At 34.6% G+C, this 20,368-nt stretch overlaps 1 protein-coding gene across 3 annotated transcripts in view; it reads left to right on the top strand.

Annotated features, from left to right (window-relative positions):
- The first annotated feature begins 4,970 nt into the window (after positions 1-4,970).
- Positions 4,971-20,368, top strand: part of LOC101888984 (DNA ligase 1) — a 39,966-nt gene continuing 24,568 nt past the window's right edge. For 2 of the 3 annotated variants that reach the window (XM_020039985.2, XM_011297964.3), the window contains exon 1: positions 4,971-5,557. In XM_020039985.2, the coding sequence (XP_019895544.1) occupies positions 5,440-5,557 (118 nt within the window). In that variant the 5' untranslated portion in view covers positions 4,971-5,439. The remainder of the gene's footprint in view (positions 5,558-20,368) is intronic. The other variant, XM_005176741.4, reaches the window with a different exon arrangement.

The following is a 20,368-nucleotide window of genomic DNA, read 5'->3' on the forward strand; positions in this document are numbered from 1 at the left end:
TGATTTGGCCGGGACTAAAAATATTCGCGGTTTAGTGGAACTTTTCGTATTTTTTGATATTAAAGATATACCCTAGAGCTCCGAACCCCCAGAGTCCCGATTTGCGTCGTTTCAAGTTGCACCGCTTTTTAAAAAACAGAAAATTCGATCTGGCTATCAACATCACTGTATTGGTTAGAAGTGACCTTTTAATGTATTTTTGATTTGGCCGGGACTAAAAATATTCGCGGTCCAGTGGAATTTTTCTTTTTTTTTTGATATTCAAGATATACACTAGAACCCCGAACCCACATAGTCCCGATTTGCGTCGTTTCGAGTTGCGTCGCTTTTCAAAAACCAGAAAATTCGATTTGAGTCGTTGCAATTTCAAGTTGCGTCGGTCCGAGCTACATTGTGGATTACTATTTTTTGCGTTTGCAGTGCCTGATTTAGCATCTTTTCTGTCGTTTAGAATTTTTACAACTTCTGGCAACACTGATCGTCACCTATACGTTAATAAATTTTCAAATTGCGTGAAATAAGAGGAATTCCCTTTTCTTTGTGGTGCTAAGAACAACTGTCTGGATGTGGTAAGAATTTAGAAATAAATCCCTTATTGGTTAAGATGGAGTCCGTTTTTCAATTTGGATACATGATCAAAATAAGCGAAGAATGCCACTGAGCAAGGACGTAATAGAGAATAAAGCTCTTTCTATTTACTCCGACCTTAAAAAAATACTGCATCTAGTAGTAACGGAAATTCTGATTCTTTCGAAGCCAGCAATGGTTGGTTTAACCACTTTAAAACATGGGCAAACTTACATAATTTGGCATTAAAAGGAGAGTCAGCTAGTGCAGATTCAGCAGCTTCGGAAAATTTTAAGCTTGAGCTGATAGCCATTATTGAAAAAGTTGGGTATTCTGCTAAACAGGTTTTGAATGCCGACGAAACAGGTTTTTTTTTTTTTTTTTTTTTGGAAACGGTTACCATCGAGAACTTACTTGTCAAAAAATGAGAAAGCATGCCCTAGATATAAAGCAGATAAGGACCGGGTAACACTATGGTCAGCACTTATTGATGGAAACGAAGATAGTCCCGATGATGTTCCAAACGTTAGTAATGAGTTGGCTAATTTAGCTAGAGAAGCCGAATTCGAAGCAATGGCGGAATGTGATATTAATGAATTTTTGCTGTCTCAGGATGAGGATATTCAGCATGTTTCAGAAGAAGATGTCATAATAAGGGCGTAGCAGCATCTGTTGATCAAGCCATTGGTTGTTACAAAGAAATATATCAACAAAAAAATCTTTAAAAATTCAACAAACTTTAGACATTTTTGTTAAAACAAGTAAAAAAAGAGTAAGTTCGGCTGGGTCGATCTTTGAATACCCTTCACCATTTGGATGGTATTCCATTTTTAATGGATTTTTTTTAATTGCCAAATTTGTAATTAAAAAAAATCCATTAAAAATTCTGTTAAAATCTTAAAAATACCAATACGACAACGTGGACCTGCATAGGCAACTTTTGTCATAAACCATTACAATATTCAAAAGCGAAACTTGAATAAAAAAAAACGTCGAATAATGTAGCTAAAATCATCAAAATTCCAAAACGTGGACCTACATCATCCATTTTCAATACCAAAAGTCCTGCAGGTATAATACACATTTGAGTAAAATTTTATTAATCTACTTCATTTCTTTCGGAAGCTAGAGTGATTTTCACAGACGGACAGACGGACGGACATCTTTAAATCGACATAGAATTTTATGCTGATCAAGAATATACGTACTTTTTGGGGTCTAAAATGTGTATTTCGAGGTGTTACAAATGGAATGACAAACTTTATATACCATCCATACTATGGTGGAAGGTATAAAAACTGTAAGACCATCCAAACAAATGGATATAAGTGTTGTTGATTTAGATTTATAGAAAAAGGTGATTCGATACGCATCGTTTTGAGTTGCGCCGCGATTCTCCGGACCCAATTAACGACGCAAGTCGGGGCTCTATTGTACTTTATTTTACCCGCTAAATATTGTCCGATGACCTCCAAATTGGTAGACTTCTGCCCAGCCCTAAATTCTAACTCCATGCACAATTCCGTGGATTGGTTTATAATTGTGGCCCGTACAACAACAGCAAAATCAGGATATTTTTCTGTTTTTAGTCCATTTCAACCTCTAGTGATCATCTCCAAAACAATTTCGTGAGGATCGGGCCATAATTGCGACCTGTAGCGTGATTAAAAATTAACATGGACAGACGGACGGATGGACATACATAGCTAGATCGATTCAGCTCGGAAGATCCATTTATGTCGGGGACCAATATTTCGTGTTACATAAATGTTGGCCCAATCTAACTTATAATACCCCCAACACATAGTGTTGTAGGGTATAATCATATACTTTCTTACACATGTGTTCAAATATTTTTCCAAGTTTTTCTAATGAAACCCCAATATCACGTTTTCTCTTTAGATGTCTCTATTCCATTGAACATACAAATATTTAATATCTGAATATGAAAATATCACATTGTCATATAATAAGGACTGGTATGATTATCATTATTGATTTTAACACCTCTATTTAAGAAGGCATACACACAACCCATACATAAAGTTGTATCCATGTTTATGGAAATTATTGAAATACTACGGCTTTTGTCTATTCAAACCAAGCTCCAGATACATCTCTAATTTAGTCAAGTCATGCCTATATTCAATGATTTTCTTCTTAATAATTTCAATAATTTGTCTTCATATTTATTATACCCTACAACACTATGTGTTGGGGGTATTATAAGTTTGATTGGGCCAGAATTTATGTAACACCTCGAAATATTGGTTTCCCATATAGGAAAGTATATATGGATCTTCCTAGCTCGCCGAGCTGAGTCGATCTAGCTATGTATGTCCGTCCGTCCGTCTGTCCGTCTGTCCATATTAATTTGTAATCACTCTACAGGTCGCAATTATGGCCCGATCCTAACGAAATTTTGCACGAAGGTGGGGTTAGGGTCAGAATAGAAGCCTATTTCTTTTGGAGATGATCGCCAAATGTTTAGGGGTTGAAATGGACCAAATACTGAAAAAATTTCGGATTTTGCAGTAGCTATACAGGTCGCAATTATAGACCAATCGACGCGGAATTTCGCATGTAGCAAGAACTTAGGGTGGGGAAGAAGCCTACCAATTTGGGTGGTCATCGGATAATATTTAGCGGGTAAAATAGACCATATATTTTTTGTTGAAAAAATTCAAAATTTTTAAACCGCTAATATTTTAAATCCCTGCGAAATCACAAAGCCATGACAAGGTTACGTCTGATCTTTACATTGACGTTAAGATCCAATAAATCGAATATATAGCAAAATATGTGCGATATATATGTCTATCAAAGAAGATATGCTTGAAAGATCACTTATATGTCGAGAACGGCTGAACTGATTTCAACAGTTCTCATTAATTCAGAATGGCCTCTTGGCAGGAAAGAAAAAACGTCTAAAAAATTGCATAAAAATATCTCTCTAAAGATGAAAATATTGATTTTCTAACATTTTCTCATATTTTTTCAATTTTGTCATATTTTTGGCATATTTTCATTTTGAATTAAAAATTTGGTAATATTCCTACAGCTAACAAAACTAAGTAGTTAGGATATCAGGATATCATATACAGATCGCATTTATGGCCCGATCCTTACGAAATTTTGCATGGGGATAAGATGAGGGTCAGAATAGAAGCCTATTTTTTTGGAGATGATCGCCATATATTTAGGGGTTGAAATGGACCAAAAAACTGCAAAATTGTCGGCGGGTCGTAATTATTGCCCGATCCTCACGTACATTTGAATGGGGGTTACCGCACATTGCAAAAGCCAAGCAGTTTCGGATGGCCATCCAAAAATATTCAATGTGTGAAATAGTTTGCCAACTTTTCTAGACAAAATACGAAAATGTCCATTTCAGTGACTTTTTGGAGAATTCACAAATACAGGAAAGACGCACTTCTGACTATTTCGTTAACGCTGATTTCGTTGAAGAATATAGTCAAATGTCTGTATCTCATATAGATGCGTTTCAGTCAAAAACCAATAATAAATGTTAATATTTTCCAATTCTGAGAGATTATAGGTCTTTGCGAAATATTGGTTTCAGATCTAGGAAGACCATTTAGGTGCAACATCTTCCAATAAATTGGAAATGAGCAAATTAGTTTAAGTTGCTATTATTCGAAAATTAGAGAACGAAACCTGATGGTTTTCTTTATTTTTTTTGTCACAATTTCTTGTGGAATTCTGTCGAGTATTTCGCCTATATAAACTGTATGGTTTATTATAGTGTTGTAGGGTATTCAACGGTCGGCCCCGCTCGACTGTAGCCTTTGCTTACTTGTTTTTAACTTAAATTGGATCATTTAAAAATTGTTTAGTTTGGTTTTATAACTAAGATATATTTCATTAAAATACTATATGTGAATGGAGAAACACACGTGAAAAGTCTGAAGATACAAACTTGCAAATTTCAAATATTTTACCATTTTTGGTGACAGTGAACAAGTCCTTTATGTGGCAGTGGGCAATTGCGCTTTGTGCATTTTGTGGTTTGGCCACAAACAATTAGCACTGCGTTGCCACATAACTACTCACCGGTTAAGAGTCATGGCCAAAATAGCTAGCTCCCACCATGTGGTCGTTCAAACAAACTCTCTAACCGATTTCCATGAAGTGTTGGTGGTAAGTGTGTGTAATTGTTGTCTCTCCAAACTTTGGTGAACTTGTTGCTGTTATTCTCTCTTAAAACCGCTTTTCTCTTTCATTTAAAGACAAAACCACTCTTAACGCCGAGGTTGAATGTATGGCGCTGGGCTAAGATGACAGCCGGTATAAAACTTCTTTGGTATGCTAGTCATGGCTTAATATTACCTTGAACTTGGTAGAGTGCGGATGGTTTTTCATTAGTTCTCCATTCATTTAACTAAGTCTGTTGGTGCTTCTTCGGTGCATCTGTGTGTAGAAAAGTGTGATGAAATCAAATGTGTAACGCCAGGCACATGCGCATCTTTTGTTCATTAATGAATTGAGTGAAACTGTGTGTGTTGGTAAATTTGAAAAAAAAAATTGCTTTATAAACAAAAAAGCAGAAAGAAGTCGAAGAAGAATTACTCATAAAACGGTTGCTGCAACGGAAGAAAACTATAAATTTGATTTTGTAACCCAAAATTATGATAATGATGTAAAGACGACAAAGAACCGCTAACAGCTCCAAACTGGAAAATGGCATTACCATAAATGCAAGAGCATCTAAACAGTAAATAAACGAACATATCGATGACAATTAAAATAACGGTCTGTTGTTGAAGTGTGGGTTTGTGTGTGTGAGTGCCAGTTTTTTTTTTATCAATAATCAAGAACATCAACTAGAATTGGTCTCTGTGGATCCGTGCAATGGATCGATATTACAGCATGAGTTTACTTTTGCTGGTCATGGCTTTAATGACAAATGTCTACAGTTGGAGTGCAGTACCCGCAACGACACGAAGTATTAATGGACACCAAAGAAATGGTAAGTCTGGCAACTTGTATTATTGGTTTTCTTCAAAGCTTGTATTGATATCTTGTTATTGTTGTAACGATTTTATTACAATTTATATGGATGAGCATGTGGTCATCTGGCTTGACCATGTTTAGTTGGATATGTATTTCTCGAAATATCCAAACTTTTACTTTTTGTTTTTTTTTGTTTGTCTATTTTCTGTAAATTGGAAACAAGTTATATCAAAGTTATGCATGCAAATTCCCAAGACGCATAAAACTCCGCGTTTTCATCAAACGGCCAGAAGTAGGGAGATAATTGAACATGTTTCTGATGCAGTGCAGGAGACAAGTTTTAAACTCTCTGATGAGGTTTCTTTTATGCAAAACATAAATGGAATGTGTTATATTTTTGAAACTCCAAGTAATTGTGCCTATAGATGGTTTATCATTTCCTATGTAATTTTCGAAATACATGTTTTAAAAAAAACATGTTAAAAAGCAGTGAGTACGGTCGGGCCAGCTTTGGAAAAAACTTAGAAAATTCAAAAAAAAAAAAAAAAAAAAAAACGTATTCGTAAAAAATTCTGTTAAAATCTTAAATATACTGAATACAGGGAGTTATTGCTATTTTGGGGTCTATACGACGTCGTGCACCTGCATAGCCAAGTTTCTGTCACAGACTGTATTAGCCATTAAGAACTTCAAAAAGGAAATTTGGAACAATTGTTGTGAATAATTTCGCTAAAATCATCAAAATACCGAATATAGGGGCTATACGAACACCTGGACCTGTAGGCAATTTTCTGTTACAGGTTGTAGTTCCCATATCGAACTGAAAATACTACGTTTATACAATTCTAGTTAATAATGTCGCTGAAATCAGCAAAATACAGAATATAGAGAGGTACGGTTATATGGGGGATATAGGATATCAACAGACGGAGAGACTGACTGTGCTAAATCATCTTAGAACTTTTCGCTGATCAAGAATGTATATACTTTGTTGGGTTTAAAATTATTATTTCGATGAGTTATAAACGGAATGTCGAACTTAATATACCCTCCGTACTATATATGGTGGAGGGTAAAAAAATTAAGTCGAGGTTTTGACAAATTTATACCCTCATTTGACACTTAGTTCTTGTCGATGTCTGTCCGTTTGCGGATATCACTCTTGCTTCCGAACGAAATGAAGTAGGTTGATCAAATTTTACTCTGCTGTGTGTTTGCATCTTTTCTTATTGAAAATGGAATATATAGGTCGACGTTATGGTATAGTCCCCATATTACTGTACCGACAGATATAAGTTTTTTATGTTTAGTCACAATTTTAACCCGAATTCATACCCATTATATAAGAAACATCTTTCAAGGAACTGTCAATAAAGATCTAAGTTTTGGTATAGTCCTAATATCTCTGTACCTCCAGATATTCGGTATTTTGATGATTTGTGTCAAAATTTTCACCGGAAATGTTTTAAATTTGAAATTTAAAGTTCGCAATAGGTCTACTGCGACTTGAATTCATCAATCGACTTGAATTTGAAAGAAAATGGACCATGATTTATTATACTCTACACCTTGAAATAGAGGGTAACTTTGTCATTCCGTTCCGTCCCTAAATATTCGTGGTAGATTCCATAAAGTATATATATTCCCAATCAGCATAAAATTCGAAGTCGTTTTAACAGTGTCCGTCTGTATGTTAAAATCACGACACCCACATTATTTGACATAGAGCTTTAGAGATTTTGGACGGTCATCGGTCAATATTTAGCGGGTAAAATAAACTATAATTTTTTGTGTCAACAAATACGAAAATTTCCACTAAACCGGTCACTTCTGACTATTACAGTGATGCTGATAGCCAAGAATCGGATATATAGCAAAATAGGTACGATATATATGTAAAAGAAATAGATCTTACTTCTTCCGCTTAAAAGTCAAGAACCGCTGGACTGATTTTCACAATTCTGATCAGTTCGGAATGGTCTCTTGCCGGAAAAGGATAATATCTAAGAAAATCGCGTAAAAATATGACAATAAAAATGAATATTATTTGGCTAGGGTCAGAATTAAAGCTTATTGTTTTTGAAGATGTATATTTAGGCGTTAAAATGAACCATTAAAATAGTCGCTCTCTAAGTTATAATTGAAACCTAATCGAAACGGAATTTTGCATGAGAAGAGAGTCAAGGTCTAGCATAGAGCACAACTTTCGTGTGAAATTGATTTGAAAAAATAACAACATGACGGAGTGCGTAAATATTGGCCAAATGCCCCCGGTCAAAAAGCTAAAGGTAATATCCGGCCAACGCTCTATGACATACTTTTAAAAACGACATCTTCCAAAATGGATTAAGACATAAGGGGCTTCCAACATATGTAGTGTTTTAGGGTATCACTTAGTCGGCCCCGCACTTCTATAGCCTTTGCTTACATCTTTGATGATTATTTTGGCAGTAGGCAGGTTAAGTTCGTAAATGGGCCATGTGGATCCACGCGTTTGTATAGCCCCCATATAACAGTACCTCCCAATATTCGGTATTTTTATAATTTTAGAGCCATTATGGACCGAATTGTTTCAAATTTCGTATTTAAAGTTCGTAATGGGTACTGCAGCCTATGACAAAAAAATTCCTTTTGCAGATCGATGTCTTGGTGTAGCCCCCTTTTTTTTGGTGGGGGGGGGGGATTTCATTTAGGCGATTTTTCGATGGATTTTTTTTTGGAAAATTTTCAAATTCCTTCCAAATTGTGGAGGGTATTAATAGTTCGGCCCGGCAGAGCTTATCTGCTTTTTTACTTGTTTTTCATTCGTTTTCCCTCTTAGAGCACACTCTCACTCTATTTCAAGCGATTCCACTCCCATTCTAAACTGGAGTGACCTGGGGCGTTCCCACACAAAACAATAGCGCAGAGTAGTCTCCTTATACGACAACACTCTTCGAGCAATGCCGCTCGCGAGCAAGATTCACTCCCTAGTGAAAACGAGGAAATCTGTGCTCTGATTTAAATCCTAACCACAAAACAAAAATGGTAAATTCGCTAAATTCTTAATGTAAATGTTAGCTACATTAAATATGCACGGTAGTGTATTGCAAAATATAGTCGACAGCGGCCTTTGCCCTTTCTTTACAGATTTTAAAGCAGTTTTTGCAATAGTTTACTCAGGAATAGATTTTTTACAGAAACCGATTGTTGCTCTTAGGTGGTATGGTAATGCAGTGCCAATAACTCGAATTTGTCATATGAGACTTAATAATTTTCTGCAATTTTTTTATTGAAAGTCGCCATATTTCCCTTCGATGAAAAAAAAGAATTTTCTGAGTAAATCTTGCTGAAAACGTTGACAGATACAGCCAATATTGTTACTACAAATTTTGTATTGATTATTTCCAAGTGAACCTCTATCCAATCAATTTTTTTCTTTTACTCTGCTGTTAGAGCAAACCTATAAAAATACAAGTAAGCAAAGGCTACAGTCGAGCGGGGCCGACCGTTGAATACCCTACAACACTACAATAAACGATACAGTTTATATAGGCGAGATACTCGAAAGAATTCCACAAGATATTGTGACAAATAATAAAAGAAAACCATCAGGTTTCGTTCTCTAATTTTCGAATAATACCAACTTAAACTAATTTGCTCATTTCCAATTTATTGGTAAATGTTGCACCTAAATGGTCTTCCTAGATCTGGAACCAATATTTCCCAAAGACCCATAATCTCTGAGAAGTGGCAAAAGATTAACATTTATTATTGGTTTTTGACTGAAACACACCTATATGAGATACAGCGATTTGACTATATTCTTCAACGAAATCAGCGTTAACGAAATAGTCAGAAGTGCGTCTTTCCTGTATTTGTGAATTCTCCAAAAAGTCACTAGAATGGACATTTTCGTATTTTGTCTATAAAAGTTGGCAAACTCCTTCACACATTGAATTTTTTTGGATGGCCATCTAAAACTGCTTGGCTTTTGCAATGTCCGGTAACCCCCATTCAAATGTGCGTGAGGACCGGGCGATAATTACGACCTGCTGACAATTTTGCAGTTTTTGGTCCATTTCAACCCCTAAATATATGGCGATCATCTCCAAAAAGAGTAGGCTTCTATTCTGACCCTCATCTTATCCCCATGCAAAATTTCGTAAGGATCGGGCCATAAATGCGATCTGTATATGATATCCTGATATCCTAACTACTTAGTTTTGTTAGCTGTAGAAATATTACCAAATGTTTAATTCAAAATGAAAATATGCCAAAAATATGACAAAATTGAAAAAAATATGAGAAAATTTTACAAAATCAATATTTTCATCTTTAGAGAGATATTTTTATGCGATTTTTTAGGCGTTTTTTCTTTTCTGCCAAGAGGCCATTCTAAATTAATGAGAACTGTCGACATCAGTTCAGCCGTTCTCGACATAAAATAGATCTTTCAAGCGTATCTTCTTTGATAGACATATATATCGCACATATTTTGCTATATATTCGATTTGTTGGATCTTAACATCAATGTAAAGATCAGAAGTACCCTTATGATGGCTTTGTGATTTCGCCGGGATTTAAAATATTCGCGGTTTAATGAAAAATGTTGAATTTTTTCAACAAAAAAGATATGGTCTATTTTAGCCGCTAAATATTATCCGATGATCACCCAAATTGGTAGGCTTCTTCCCCGCCCTAAACTCTAGCTACATGCGAAATTCCGCGTCGATTGGTCTATAATTGCGACCTGTACAGCTACTGCAAAATCCGAAATTTTTTCAGTATTTGGTCCATTTCAACCCCTAAACATTTGGCGATCATCTCCAAAAGAAATAGGGTTCTATTCTGACATTAACCCCACCTACATTTTAAATTTCGTGAAGATCGGGCCATAATTGCGACCTGTAGAGTGATTACAAATTAACATGGACAGACGGACAGACGGACAGACGGACATACATAGCTAGATCGACTCAGCTCTGCGAGCTAGGAAGATCCATATATACTTTCCTATATGGGAAATCAATATTTCGAGGTGTTACATAAATTCTGGCCCAATCAAACTTATAATACCCCCAACACATAGTGTTGTAGGGTATAATTATTACCCACATTATTTTGCATCAAAGTGTCCATCTTCGTACATCTTTGCATAAATAACAACGTATCACATTCTATGGCATTTGATTGAATGCAAATTAAAATTGATGGAATAATAACAATTCGGGCATCACCTCAATGTGTCTTTTGTTAAGACCATTATTTTGAGTTCGTTTCTTAGATTGTTTGTTTTTACAACAGACTTGTGCAAGGTATTTTTTTTTTGTTCGTATTGCAAAAAGTTTCATTGCAGTATGAATATATATTTAGGAGGAGGGCTGAGTATGGCTTTCAGATCCTTTAATTCAAATGTTTTATTTATTAAAAATTTCGGCAATGTAATTAATGTTACGACGATTCGAAATGAACTCCAACTTCTTCCTTTACGTTGTAAGGTATTTAGAAAACCAAGTCGATTTAAATTGGCAATTCCATTGCATATACCTCAAATAAATCTTCATAAAGAAGGTTAGCCCGAAAAAAAACTCTAACGTAAACATGCCTTTAGGTATTATTTTATAGCTTTTCCCTTGGTCAAAAATTTTCGGTTATGCCAATTTTCAATTTTTGTGAACATGTGTTCTCAGATATGTCGGAATAAAAACATAAGCGGTTTTTTAATTATATTGTTTTTATACTCATTCCGCCTGTGGTGCACTGCATACAATATGATATCTTCTTCTCTCTTTCGCTCTCTTTTTGATATGAGTGTTAAAAAGGGTGTTGACTGCTCGCAACGTAAATGTTAGCCCCAATGTAGGTCATATATCCACGGTTATGGCTAAGAACAAAACAATTGAAAAGAATTAGTACGAATGTCAAAGTACTAAACCAAGTTACTGTTATTGTTTATGTTAACAAAATTATTAACATGTCTATTTGCAGAATAGAAAACAAAGTGGGTAACAAATAAACACAAATACAGTGGAAAGTCGAAGTGGTAAAATCTATGGTATGGGGTTATAAAATTCGTGATATACATTTTTAACAGAAGCAATGTTCTGTTTTCTTTGCGTGAGTTTTTGAATAATTTATGTGAAGAGTAATGCACAGCCAGCTGAATAATTCGTATTGCTGATAATTAACAAATCTGTAATCCCTGTTGAGTTTTTAACTTTGTTCTACTAAGTCCGAGGTGCAATCAATCAGTATAATTTCCTGAAAGACTGTCATGTTTTAGAGACTGAACTTACAAGTTCTTATTTTTTATTGTGGCCAGGTTATTTAGTCTACATGCAAAATGCAGGTGCATTAATTAATCTATCAAAGGGTTTCACAGTTTTGTACCCATATGAATGGGAAGTGACAAATGAGGAAAACATGAACAGAATGAAAACAACTTGTTTCGTATAATTTTGAATGATTCTGGCAGGAAGAGGGCATAGCCTCAGGGTAGTAGAGTTTTACGAAATTGTTCTACCTCCATATTGTACCATGGTATTCTAGAACGTTAGAATAAAAAGAAAAAAACAAGTAAAAAGCCGGTAAGTTCTGTCGAGCCGAACTTTAAATACCCTCCACCATTTCGAGGGATCTTACAAAGTTTGACACAAATCCGATGAATAATGTTGTTAAAATCTTCAAAATACCGAATATTGGGAGGTACCATTGTATGGGGGCTACACGAAGACTTGGACCTGCATACGAATTTTTTGTCATAGACTGTAGTACCCATTACAACTTTTAAATACAAAAATTGAAAAAAAAAATCCTTCCCAAGGTTTATTTTCTAAGACGATTTAGTCCTGTCCGTCCGTCCGTCTGTCCATATGTTTTAATCACGCTAGAGTCAAAACGAATTAAGATAGGAAGCTAAAATTTGGCAGAGATCAGTCTTTTGTGTGCAAGCAGGTCAAGTTCAAAGATGAGCTACATCGGTTTACGATATCGTATGGCCCCCATATAACGGTACCCCCCGATATTCGGTATTTTGATGACTTTAAGGACATTATACACCGGAGTTGTTACAAATTTGGTATTTAAAGTTCGTAATGGGTTTGACAAACAATTGCGTATACAGGCCAACGTCTTCGTATAGCCTCCCAATATAACGCCTATATTCGGTATTTTTAAGATTTTAACGGATATTAATTTTTATAAAATTCCAAATTCGTTGCAAATCGTGGAGGTCTTCCAAGTTCGGGCCCGGCCGAAATTACTGCTTTTTTACTTGTTTTCATTCAAAAATTTGCAAAAATAGTCAGAAAGGTATTTTTTACAATTTCTATAACAACTGTTCTAAACATTTGCAAATAAGAACTTAAACCTAAAAAGAATCAAATTTTGATTGTTGTTTTGTGTCACACATGAACCACAAACAAAACAAAACAACAGAGCGAATGACCACAACGCTGGGGGTCAATACAAAACCACCTTGAATGGTGATTCTGTTCTAGGTTTTACTTGGTCTAGGTAATTTTTGAAGAAAATTATCCTTTTTCTTGAGCCCATCAACTAATCAAAATACAACACATTTCCCAATTTTCGTGTATATCTTTTTTTATAACCCAATATAAACAATTCATTAAGAAAGACGAAATATTATGTTGTAGACAATGGAGTATTAAAGAATTAAACCGGTGTTAAATACTCTTTTTTTGTGTTTGGGTGTACTTTTGTCTAAATTAGGTTACAGCCGAGCTGTGTGATTTTTTTTTATTTGGGAACCAAAAACCTACTTAAACGGCCATCAGATTTGTTTTTGAGTTTTAGTGGTTTTTATATGCTTGTGTGTTTCTTTCTAAGAAATATAATATTGTAAATACTCTCTTTTTTAAAATAAAAACAAACTAGCTTCGGTTAAAAGTGAAACATTATTTGGTTTGAAAATAAATTTTGTGTTAAATTCATCAAAAATTAACTCGCAATACTTTGATTTGTTTTTGATTTTTAGTTTTGATTCCAAATCCAATAGGTGCTCACCCATGGTAAGGCGAATGTAGGCAATTAAGTTTAAAATGATAAATAAAAAATAAACATTATAAAACTGGTAAACATGTGGACAGTTTTACCAAAAAAACTTAAAACAACAACAAAAATGATGGCCAAGACGGCATATAAATAAAAATGCGTGAGACATCAAGTCTAACGAGTTGAATGTGTCTCAAATGAAAGTGGAGAGAAAGTACAAAGCGCTGCTAAACAAATAACTCGTCATGTGGAATTTTTGTATTCAGAAATTGATAAGTTTTGCAATCTTTTAGTATTAGGTAATATCTTTACAAAAAAAAGGTTTATTATAGTAATTGCAAAAAATAATAATAATAATTCATCTTTTTCTACATTGCCTTTTGGGTTTAAAAATTCATTTTAATTCACACCCAAAAATGAAGAAACTTTTGGAGATAATCTGTAGCGGTTATACCAAATAACAACAAGTAAAACAGTAACTAAGTTCAGCCGAGCCGAAATTTCAGTATGCTCCACCAGCTGGAAGGAACTTGCAAAAATGAAAAATGTCGCCAAATTTTAAAAATTCCAAATATCTGGGGTTTTACTTATATGAGTCAAAAGAATTTATTTGAATTAGATCATACCACCTATCAACATTTGGCTTTAAAGCAGTTATAGTTTGCAATAGATTGCATGATATCACTTGGAGAAGGGTTATATTAAAAACAAGTAAGCAAAGACTACAGTCGAGCGGGGCCGTCCGTTGAATACCCTACAACACTATAATAAACCATACAGTTTATTAGGCGAAATACTCGACAGAATTCCACAAGATATTGTGACAAATAATAAAAGAAAACCATTAGGTTTCGTTCTCTAATTTTCGAATAATAGCAACTGAAACTAATTTGCTCATTTCCAATTTATTGGTAGATGTTGCACGTAAATGGTCTTCCTAGATCTGGAAACAATATTTCCCAAAGACCTATAATATCTCAGAAGTGGCAAAAGATTAACATTTATTATTGGTTTTTGACTAAAACGCATCTATATGAGATACAGACATTTGACTATAATCTTCAACGAAATCAGCGTTAACGAAATAGTCAGAAGTACAAAAGTTGGCAAACTATTTCACACATTGAATATTTTTGGATGGCCACCCGAAACTGCTTGACTTTTGCAATGTGCGGTAGCCCCCATTCAACTGTGCGCGAGGATCGGGCGATAATTACGACCTACCGACAATTTTGCAGTTTTTTGGTCCATTTCAACCCCTAAATATATGGCGATCATCTCCAAAAAGAGTAGGCTTCTATTCTGACCCTCATCTTATCCCCATGCAAAATTTCGTAAGGATCGGGCCATAAATGCGATCTGTATATGATATCCTGATATCCTAACTACTTAGTTTTGTTAGCTGTAGAAATATTACCAAATGTTTAATTCAAAATGAAAATATGACAAAATTGAAAAAATATGAAAAATGTTACAAAATCAATATTTTCATCTTTAGAGAGATATTTTATGCGATTTTTTTAGACGTTTTTTATTTCCTGCCAAGAGGCCATTCTGAATTAATGAGAACTGTCGAAATCAGTTCAGCCGTTCTCGACATATAAGAGATCTTTCAAGCATATCTTCTTTGATAGACATATATATCGCATATATTTTGCTATATATCCGATTTGTTGGATGTTAACATCAATGTAAAGGTCAGAAGTAACCTTGTGATGGCTTTGTGGCCTTTTTCGTAAAACACCGACTTCACTTTTTTATGTTTTTGGAAATCGTAGGTATTTGGAAAATATTTGTTTAAGGTTTACGAGAATTATGTAAAAGGAGGAATAATAACGTCTGTTTTTATATCCTCAGTCATATGGCTACAAAACTGCTGGCTGGTGCGCACGAAAACTCTCGAAGGGAGTGTGCGATTTTGTCCAAACTTCGTACATCGTAATATCATTATCGTAATATCATTATTAAACCCACTATCAAACTTAAATCGAGTTCGGAGATGGGCAATATCGGTTCACTCCTTCTGCTACCTCCCACACAAAAGATCGACATTTTCAATAAAAATATTGTACTGCACTGAAAGAGAAAGAATAATCCGATTTTGCAAATCCTAATGTTTGAATAAGTTCTAGATCAGGTGAGAAAATGGATAATATCGGTCCACTGCATCTAGTGTCTCCCCCAAAAGGGGTGAACATTTTGAAAAATGTGATGTAAGGGTCCGATTGTCTTTGAGTTACAAACATCACAATATTTTTATTAACCCATGGTCTGGTGTGAAGATAGAATATATCGGTCCACTCCTTCTGGTACCTCCCCCACAAAGAGTCAACTTTTTGAATATCCATGAAGCTCATAAAACGCGAAATATTTCTGTCAACACAAGATCTGTTACAAAGATGGTAGTGATCGGACTATTCCTTCTGGTACCTCCCCCACAAATGGCCAAAGCTTTAGATAAAAAAAAAAAAAAAAAAAAAAAAAAAAATCCGAAATAAGCGTGCGGGTTTTTTTCGTATGTCACACATCCCATTATTTTTACTCACACAAAATCTGCTGTGAATATGGAATATATCGGTTCACTCCTTCTGGCACCTCCCCCACAAAGGGTCAACATTTTAAAAACCCATGAATCTCATAAAACGCGAAATTAACATCCGATTTCATTCAGACTTCATACATCTCAATAATTTCGTCAAGATCTGTTATAAAGATGGTAGAGATCTGACCATTTCTTCTGGTAACTCCCCCACATAGCGATCAGGATTTGAAAAACAAAACGCTCACAAAAAGAGAAATAGGCATCCAACTCTTTTCAAATTTCCCACATACAAACACCTTTGCTAATATAAGATCTGTTGTGAAGATGATATATATTTGCGAACCCCTTCTGGTATCTCACCTACAAAGGTTCTAAATTTTCTATACATTTATCTGTCATAACTTTCGAAAAAAGTCAGCGATTTCTTACATCTTGCTATATCTAAATATTTCTATTAACCAGAATCCTGAGATGAATATGAAATTTTTTGTTTCGCACAAAATTAGATATAAGTGTTCGGTTTCCTAATAATCTTGCCCATACCAATATTTATACCCTACAACACTATGTGTTGGGGATATTATAAGTTTGATTGGGCCAAAAATTATGTAACACCTCGAAATATTGGTTTCCCACATAGGAAAGTATATATGGATCTTCCTAGCTCGCCGAGCTGAGTCGATCTAGCTATGTATGTCCGTCTGTCCGTGTGTCCATGTTAATTTGTAATCACTCTACAGGTCGCAATTATGGTCCGATCTTCACGGAGAATGGAGGTGGGGTTTGGGTCAGAATAGAACCCTATTGCTTTTGGAGATAATCGCATAATATTTAGGGGTTGAAATGGACCAAAATCTGAAAATTTTCCTGATTTTGCAGTTGCTCTACAGGTTGCAATTATAGACCAATCTACGTGGAAGTTAGCACGGGACTAGAGCTTAGGGCTGGGCAGAAGTCTTTCAATTTTGATGGTCATCGGGTAATATTTAGACGAACAGGTCAATTCTGACCGTTACGTAGATGCCGATATTAAATATATCGGATATATATAGCGAAATATATAAAATGTATGTATACAAAGGAAGGGGATGTCAGCTAGAATGCTTATATCTTAAGAATGGCTGGACCGATTTTGACAAATTTTGTCAATTCAGAATGCCCTCTTGACATAAAAGTATTATATCTGAAAAAATCGCACAAAAAGATGCCAATAATGGTGTTATTATAGATTTTGTAGTATTTTGTGACATTTTATTATTTTATTTTTATTTTTCATAATTTTTATCACACGCGATTTTTTCAATTTGACTTATAATATCGAAGTATACATTTTGTAATATTTTTTCACCTTACAACACAGGTTGAGGTTATTATATACAGATTGCAATTATCGTCCGATCCTCACGAAAATTTTCACAAGGGTAGGGTTAGGCTCAGAAGGGTTAGGTATATATTTTTCAAAGATGTCGCAATATATTTAGGAGTTAAACTGGACCAAAAACTAAAAATGTTTCTGATTTTGCAGCCGTTATAAAGGTCACAAATATAAACCAAATGACACGAAATCTTGCACGAAATTAGAGTTTAGTACAGCGGGTAGAATGGACCACTACTTTTGTGTAAAAAAATACCAACATTACTTACAGACGATATCCGAAATACACAAAAGGCGAACTTCTGGCATTTTTATGCTGATTTCATTGATGAATATAGCCAAATATCGTAGATGCAGAGTGGGTTCTTGCTTATGGAGATGATCGCAAAATATTACGGTGCTCAAATTAACCAAAAACAGAAAAAAACTCCTGATCACACAATTGAAGCCAATCGACACGCCTGAGAAGCGAGTTAGGGACAGGGAAGGATTCTAGAATTTTGGATGACCATTGGATTATATTTAGCTGTAAAATGGACCACAATAACTAACAGCTCGACGGAGTGCGTAAATATTGGGCAGATGTCCCTGGTCTAAATGCTAAGGGTAATATTTGGGCAGTGCTCCGTGACATAATTCCAAAAGCGAAATCTTCCAAAATGTATGGAATGGACATAAGGGGGTTTCTAACATATTGTAGTGTTGTAGGGTATCACATGGTCGGCCCCGCACGACTATAGCCTTTGCTTACTTGTTTTATCTGTATAAGGTGAAGCGTGAAAATGGAAAACTATGGTCTACTATATCTGGTACATCACGCACATTTCAACCTTTTTTCAAAATTATCACATATCTCATATAAATTGAAGGAAGTAGTCGATATAGTCCAACACGTCGCAATGTTTATGTCATATTTATTTAGGTCCGATACAAAATGGACAGCATTGACCCATTCCTTTAGAACCTGAGTCATAGAGGGACAAACAATTGAATACTCACAACAGTAGTCAAAATATATTTAAATCATTGAGCATTGGCTGAGGGTATACATCTATCGGCAAAACCGACTGATACTTTTTAACTTTTTATAATTTTTTTGTTGTTTAAAGTCCTACATCGACACCAAAATATATTTTTTTTTCGTTTGCCGACGTTATTTATTACTTGTTTTGTAGTTTTTTAAGCCACATGTAAACAGAGAACAGCTCGTTTTCATCAACTTTTATTGGGTTATTCGTCTCAAACACAAACAAAATTTTTGTTGGGTATAAAAAAACTCTATACAAATTTGCATTGATTTGCTGAAGTGATAGAACATTCGGTTGCTCCTATGTTCCAGATATTATTTTTATAAATTAATTTTAGTTGCTGTTGTTATCTACGGTATACCAAAAAAACAGAAATATGTCATATATTCTATTCCATATTCATTTTTGGGATTTATTATAAGCTTAAAAACTTTATTATGTTAATATATTGTAACGGATATTTCAAAATTACAACTATACTATTCACAAAATATAACTTTTCTAAATTTATCATTTATAACAGAAGAATATTTTATTAATATTCACATGGAAGATCTACCCAAAGAACGGCATTAGCTATTGTGAATTTAACTTGTTTTCAGTTCGGTTTGGTATTCAATAAAGCTCTTCGATCGTTGGCTCTGAATGAATAACAGATTGGCCAACAATACCACCTCCACCTCTTTTCAATACACAGTTTGAGTCTCGTGCCTTCGTATCTGCTTTTGAGTTGAATTGATTTTTTTTGATTTATTTGTCATCGATTTTATTACAAGCAGTGAAAGTTGTGGGTTAAAGTCATCAAATAAATGCCATTGGTACTTAAGGGCAAAACTATAATTTATTTATATTTTCTTGCGAGGCGGAAATTGTAGGACTACATTTTTGCGGTAAGCATTTGGCCATAGTTATTTAAATAATTTTGTAAAACGTTGCTGCTGAAGTAGCTGCAAAGACTAGACTTTTCCCCAAATGCAAAATGGGTTTTTATTGATTTAATAAATTTTGCCCAACAACAACCTTTTCGGAGGTAACTTTAAAATAATTTGAATGTAAGATAAATGTAATTTATTGGTACATATTTTGTTCGCTGTGAGATATTTTTGGAAAATGGCAAATGTAAATTAGAAAGTTTGGGGAGTGGGTAGATTGTTGGGTTGTAGGGTTAAATATTAAATATGAGACTTGATAGTGAAATACTTTTATTTGAGTGAAAAAATTACAACGATGAATAAGGTATTCTTACAATATGAACAGTTGATTTAGTGGTAAAATGTTTTATTGTACAAATTATTAAAAACAATTTTTTTTAAATTATGGCTAAAATCCTCGAATATCATTAGGAAATATGTATTTGCAAAAGTTAATTTAACCTTTGAAAATATTTCTACCAAAAAGGTTACACATTATAGCTTTGTTCTAGAATTGCAATGTACAATTTTTACTACCGATATAACCGATTTGCCCTTTATGACCTTTGTGCCCTATTTTGGTGGAGATACCAGAAGGGGTGGGCCGATACTTATCATATTCACACCAGATCTCATGTTAGTAGAAATATTGGGATGTGTGAAATTTGAAGGAAATCGGATGCCTACTACGTACTTATAAGCGTTTTGGTTATTCAAAATGTTTACTCTTTGTGGGGGAGGTACCAAAAGGAGTGGACCGACATATTCCATCTTCACGCCAAGTGTGTGTTGTGTTAACAGAAATATGTGGAATGTGCCAAGTATGAAAATAATCGGATGCTCACTGCACGTTTTATAGGCTTCATAGTTATTTAAAAATTTTGATCCTTTGTGGGGAGGTACCAGAAGGAGTGGACCGACATATTCTATCTTCACACCCGATCTTGTCTTAGCAGAATTACTGTAATGAGTGGAC

The sequence above is a fragment of the Musca domestica genome, unplaced genomic scaffold (genome assembly GCF_030504385.1).
Source record: "Musca domestica strain aabys unplaced genomic scaffold, Musca_domestica.polishedcontigs.V.1.1 29, whole genome shotgun sequence".
NCBI classification, from domain to species: Eukaryota; Metazoa; Arthropoda; class Insecta; order Diptera; family Muscidae; genus Musca; species Musca domestica.